General features: G+C 42.8%; 1 protein-coding gene across 1 annotated transcript in view; it reads right to left on the reverse strand.

Moving 5' to 3' along the window:
• Nucleotides 1–6,694, reverse strand: part of TRMT13 (tRNA methyltransferase 13 homolog) — a 29,345-nt gene that overhangs the window by 2,468 nt on the left and 20,183 nt on the right. The window contains exons 5-9 of the mRNA XM_082266014.1: nt 5,594–5,663; nt 4,623–4,729; nt 3,023–3,190; nt 2,770–2,836; nt 2,610–2,684 (exon numbers count right to left, since the gene is read on the reverse strand). Of these exons, the coding sequence (XP_082122140.1) occupies nt 2,610–2,684; nt 2,770–2,836; nt 3,023–3,190; nt 4,623–4,729; nt 5,594–5,663 (487 nt within the window). The remainder of the gene's footprint in view (nt 1–2,609; nt 2,685–2,769; nt 2,837–3,022; nt 3,191–4,622; nt 4,730–5,593; nt 5,664–6,694) is intronic.

Here is a 6,694-nt window from a genome sequence, read left to right on the forward strand (position 1 = left end):
GTGCCCATTGTCCTGTGCGCCCAAGCGTAAGTAGTGACTCACACTGGGATTGGGGGGAATGGGGTGTAATGTTCTTAACAGCCTGGGCTCATAGAAAGTATACTGAATTTTACCTGTAAGACGGCAGTGGAGGAGGACACTGTGCAGTGCTGGGGAGGGTAAGTAGCATCTTTGGTTTTTTTTTTCAGGTTGCAGAGGGAAGAAACATAAAGTAGAGATCTGCTTTAAGTACCAACAGTGCTTATGAAGCCATTAAGAAAAAAAAGTGTATAAAATGTTGGATCAGTAGTTCTCAATGTTGATAGGTATTCTTGCATAAGGATTTGAAAAGGCTTTTCCCATAGCAGAACAAGACAAAATTACTGAGCAAAAGGATAGTGACCTCTTAGGGCTTAGGCTAAGTGAAAATACTTCTTCCCCCCCCCCCTCTTCATTTACCCACAGAAGTTACTAGCCTCAGCTGATACACAATGATGAAGCATGTTATATGTAGCCCTCTATCCTCTACAGCCTTCTAAAGTACACAGATCAAAGGGTAATTCTCAGTTTTAACAAGTCAGGGGGTGAGGATCTGGTGCCACACACTCATGGCACAGAGCAGAGAGCTGGAGTTTAATCTGTGACCCAAGTGGAGGGAATGGACACACCCCCTCCGCACAGTCTTATAGGGAAATATGCACAGCTAAGACTGACATCACCTGTTGTGTGCAGGAAGGGGGTGTGGGCAGTCTGTAAGGTTTGCCTTGTGTCCTGAAAATACCATCCTAAGTGACTCATGCACATAGCAGTGAAAGGAGAGCAGCCACAAGCTAAGGGGTTTATTTACTAAAGTTGGAGAGTGCAAAAAAGAGGTTAGAAACTGATTGGTTTCTATGCAGAAGTGAGCCCGATTTTACACTCTCCAAACTTTAGCAAATAAACCCCTAAGGCCCCTTTCACACTTATGTGACCTAAAAGTCGCGCGATTTTACCGCAATTTTACCGCCGCGATTTTGACTGGACTTAAGCTCTCTTGATGATAGCTCCTGACAGTCCCTCAGTTGTTTTAATCCCCACTGCACCAGATAATTTGACAGTGGGGAAAGGGTTAGAAAAGAAACAAATTTCACCTAAACCAAGAAGAATCAGCACAAGGGACACATCATAATAAATGTAAGTTATGATGTACCGTATTTATCAGCATATAACACGCACAGGCGTATAACGCGCTCCTTAATTTTATGAGGGAAGTTTCAGAAAAAAAACGTACCTACTAAATAAACAACTTTGATGCAAAATAAGGGCCAGTGCCCATCAATGCAGTCTTATCAGTGCCTATCTGCAGCCTCACCATTGCAGGTTGATCTGTGCCCATATGCAGCCTGATCTGTGCCCATCATTGCAGCCTGATCTGTGCCCATCACTGCAGCCTGATCTGTGCCCATATGCAGTCTGATCTGTGCCCATCATTGTGGCCTGATCTGTGCCCATATGTAGCCTGATCTGTGCCCATCATTGCAGACTGATATATGCCCATATGCATCCTGATCTGTGCCCATCATTGCAGCCTTATCTGTGCCGGATTACACAGAGGGATCTCCTGTTTACTTGGCGCTTGCAGTCACACAATGTCCCACCCCCTTAGCTGGCTCTTATGATAGACAGAACACTGCTCCAATGCCGGGACATGTGATGTCTATCTTAAGAGTCGGTCCAGGAGGCGGGAGTGTGTGTGACTGCGAGCCCCACCTCCTTCCCCTCTGAGGCAGCCAGGCATAAAATTGGTGTAGAACACGCACACACATAAACTATTTGACCCCTATTTTTAGGGGGGAAAGGTGCGTGTTATACGCCGATAAATACTGTATGTCCCTAGTGCTTGTAATTTAGGCTAAACTTATACTTTAAAGAGATTATAAAGGCAAAAGGCTTTTTATCTTAATGCATTCTAATGCAGCAGCGCCATTGGCTCCCCCTGCTGTCAATCATAATCAGTCAGCCAATAAGGAGAGAAAGAGGGTAGGCCTTGGTCACAACTCTGTGTCTGAATGGACACAGGGAGCGCTTGGCTCGGGTGCCCCCCATAGAAAGCTGCTTGCAGTGGGGGCACTCAACAGGAGGGAGGAGCCAGAAGGACCGAAGAAGGACCCAAGAAGAGGAGGATCTGGGCTGTCCTGTGTAAAACCACTGCACAGAGCAGGTAAGAATAAACACATTTATTATTTTTATACAAAAAAAAAAACCCCAGAGACTTTACAATCATTTTAAGTGTTAGGGTCAATGATTAGGGGGTTTATTTGTATCTTTAATGTTAAGAGAAGGTGTTAGAATGGAGATGAAATGTTAAGTGCTCATTAGGTTGTCAGAGTAAAGGGTAGGTGTTAGGGGTTAAGCGTTCATCTAAAGGGATAGGTTAAGTGAAAGGGTTCAGCCAGAGAGAGTGCTGTAGTAGTATTATTGTCGCTTTGCAACATAGGGACCGGCATGGAAGCTGTAGGTTTTATACCCCTTTTTCTAATTACTTACATACTGCTAAAATGCATTAAGTACTGTAAATGTGATATTATGCTGCAACGTTAATTTTTTAGTAAGGGAAAAATCATTAACGACCTGTCCTTAGAGCCACTGACCTGTGCCAGCTCCACAGAGATGTTTTCCAATTCCAATGACTGGCAGCTGTTTCTGGACTAGACTGGGAACTCGATCTGAAAGGCAGAAATTCAATATATTTTTCTATCTCATCTTTCCTCCTTCCCACCGCATCCCTTTATACCTTGTTAATTTACTAACCTAAAGAAAGATGCTGGATGTCAATATGTAGTCTCTCAAAAGTGGACTTTTTCTGCTTTCCATCCACCTTGGGCCAAACACAGGTTACAGCTTGTAAACATGCCTTTCAATGTCACTCTAATCTAATATACTGTATAATATGATTTGATTTAATAATATACCAACACCACACACATCTATCATAAAGTGCTATAATATAAATTGGTGCTAAAGATAAGAATTGGTTTTAATAAAAAGATAGTGTAATAATTACCTTAAACCTCGTGGTGGCTCTCTCTACCAGTAGGAAGTGGACATTATCAGCATTTTCTATGGCAATGTTTACCCAGTGGGATAACTTCCCTCGACCTGCTCCAAACTCCACAAAACAGTGGGACGTGCCCAACAGACCCAACCTATCCAAATGACCCAAAATAGAAGCCTGTAAACAGAGAATAGTAGACATGTGACTACACAACCTGTATAAATTGTTAATAAGTCACAGTACAAGAAGAGAAGAAATGCTACCAACCATTAGGATTTTAATTCTATATTCTGTTTTTTTTTGCGATATATGAGGTCACTAATTATATTGTTCGAAAATGTTTGCACTACTACCTGAAAACCTTTGTCTATTACCCCTCCCATTTTGGGGAGGTCTGGAGTTATCTTATGTTTTTGTAATTGTTATTTCTGAAAAATGAATAAACATATTGAAATCTAAAACTTTTAATTCTAAAAGGTGTGCTGCAGACATCCCTTCTCCACTGGTAATAACAAGGTGTTCCGACTGCCTACAACCTCACATTTTACCTGCAGGGGAGCTCAGGATTAACACTTTACAGTACAAATATAATAATGCCAAGTCAGCATCAATACATTATCAACACATCAAAGAATGGGGTTTACTACTTACCTTACGAAGTCTGAAAAAAAGCACACACAGTATAAACCCAAACCTCACAACATTTAAAGCTGAGAATTAGGGACACTTCAGGGGAACAGCAACCTACGACACGCAGGTGCGCTATGGCAAAAGTTGGGTGTAGTTAAATTTTGATGGCTAGGAGGGGACAATCTGGCACCCCCTGGGTGCCTCAACCACTACACATTTTAACTGCAGAGGCAGCACAGTGGATGTACAAATGTTGTGGCTGCGATGCTGTGCTTCACAGCTGCAGCATGAACTCTAACCCCTGTCGAACGTGACCCATTCCAATGCAATGCACATGATTTTGGCATACTAGTGTGGGGTTAAAGCAGGCAGCTGGGAGGCAATACAACGCCTCCTCACCACTTGTCAAATTATTTTTTGATTTTGATTGATTTTTTATTTTTTTTTACAGTCTTAAAAATTTTATTCATTAATTTTTTTACATGTTGGGGGCTAAACAAACCCCTAATGCCTGACTATTGAGACAAGGAAAGGAACTGATGACATTCCTCAATCCCTTTCTCTGACGCCTTAGCTGCACTGGACAGAGAACAGTTTACTATGCTTCAGTTAATAATAAACACAGGAGCAATTGGTACCAATCAGTCACTCACTGTGTTTTTTTCATGAAAGGGATCCTAAACCTGATCCTCCTGTGACCCTTTGCAGCCGGCAGCAGAGAGAGGAGGAAAGCTGTCATCTCTGCGGGTGGATGGACAGAACACCATGAACAGGGGTGGGTGGCTGGTTGGCACAACTGGAACCAAGTCCCCCGTGTGGCTCTCATTCTGGTACTGGGCTCTGGGATTTAGCCTGGATACAAGAGACTCCGGGATTTCAATGAAATCTCGGGATGGTCCTGCCTATTCCGGGAAGGTTGAGAGGTATGTAAAGAATATACAGACTCTGGGTCTCTGTACAAACCATAGATTTGCAATACCTGTTGTTTGAGATGCTTGGAGGCAGTGTTTCCATTTGTTGGGTCATTCAATGCTTCTTGTAATGCAGAGTGACATAATTTTCTGTCTGGCAGTGGTGGATCCAGACCTGCAAGATTATAGTATTAAAACAAACTGATGAACAAAACAGAAAGTGTCATGGTGGCTGTAGACCTATATATGTTACATAGTTGTTTACAAGCTCAGCACCTTTAGTTAGCGCTCTGTCCCCAGTTGTTTGTCTTAAACCCTTTTCTCTGTCTTATAAAAACAACCTAATGATCAATTAGCCAATAATAAAAACATTGGGTGTTTGATTAAACTATAACCTTTGAAAGACCTGTGATAGTAACTGGGGTTGGGGAGTTATCAACCAGTTACCGATATTTTTGTATAAGCTCTGCAACCAGAGTACAGAAATTTGTAGGTGTGCATATGCAAAGACAAGAATTTGCACCGCTTATTTAAACTAAATTGATTAAATTGTGTTTGAGCCACATGAGACCTGTGAAATATCATTAACATTAATACAGAAGGGTAGTAATCAGGATGTCTCAATCATATAAACCTGGGTATTTTTGCCCATTTTACATCACCTCCTAAATACTACCATTTTTTTTACAGTTCAGCTTGACGCATGAATGTCAACGCTAAATGTAGTAGGAAGAAGCAGCTGTAAAAGTAACTAACTGTCAGAGAAATATTAGCAAGGTCACTTAAAGTAGAACTTTGGATAAAAAAATATTTTTAGTTCTGGAAAGCGTGGTAAAAAAACATGTCGCTGTCTGTGACCAAAAATAAAGAGATCCACCTAATCTATCCTGGTGAATAAGAGGAAATCCAAACATTTACAGCTGTCACCAGAACAGGACTAGGAGCACCTGCTGGAGTGACAACAAACAAAAGGTGGAAATTCCCTTCATTATGGCTGGAGTTCCACTTTTAGTAATTTAAACTATGACAGCTCACTTACCACTGGTGACCCTTAGTAATGTTTCTTTAAGTTTCTGCAGTTCTTCTTTCGACAGGGAACTCAGGCTAACCTAAAAGGACCATAGAAATAATGTAAAAATGTTATCAGTGGGTTACCTAGGACCTAAAGATACACACAACAGACGTCCAATTCTGTATAGTTTAAAAAACTATGTAGTGGCATGACCCATGTACTGACAGCCACTGAACACATGATCACAAAGGTGTGGTTGTTTGATACCCTATCGATATCCGAGGTTACATCTCGTATACAATGGGTATTAATCAACAAGAAACTTACAGCTAACTGCAAGGCACCGTGACCTAATTTCACAGATGATGGGACCCCTGGTTCACTCACTTTCTCCCGAGAAACTTCAACCAATGCTTCCTTAAACTATATGTCAATGGGCTGCCCCAGATGGAACTACAAAAAACAAACAAAAGAGGACACACCAGCCTAGTGCATATCCCACAGCATTTACTACTCACAAACATGTGAATTAAAATCGCTCATCGAGCTACTCATCTATAGCCCAGTAGTCCTAGACTTGGCACACTCCAGAGTCAATGGTTTGGTGGTGAATTGGCGCAAGAAGAGGTCTCAAAAAAAAAAAAAAAAAAAAAAAAAAAAGTCTGGTCCTGGGGACCCGGGGGAGGGGGAGAAGGGAAACACCAGGGGTGGGGGGACCCCCAAACAGTTCAGGGGGTAGCTGTCCACTGTAGCGTCTGCCGGCGGAAGAGACAGAAGAGATCTCTGGGGGGAGACAAGAGGGAAGACAGCGCAGCGCCTTCTAAGTGCAGCAAGACATTTATTGAAGTATGTGCAGCAGTATTACACTCACATTTAGTCGGTGAATAAGATGCAGTTTGTCAAGTAATGTTGATCATCAGGAGCATCACTGGAGCAGGTCCTGGTGGTGGAGGCAGTGGATCCCGGTGAGAGCGGCAGGGGGTTCCTCCGTGTGTACAGGGATGGCCTCGGTGGTGTCCGTGGGCTCCTCGTCAACTGGTGGAACGCTGGCACTCGTGGGTCCTGGGATCCTGGAGTCACTCCTGGCGGTGATGCGGGATGCTACGGCGACGCGTTATCAGAGCATGC

This window comes from Pelophylax lessonae (genome assembly GCF_965119305.1).
Source record: "Pelophylax lessonae genome assembly, chromosome: 8".
NCBI classification, from domain to species: Eukaryota; Metazoa; Chordata; class Amphibia; order Anura; family Ranidae; genus Pelophylax; species Pelophylax lessonae.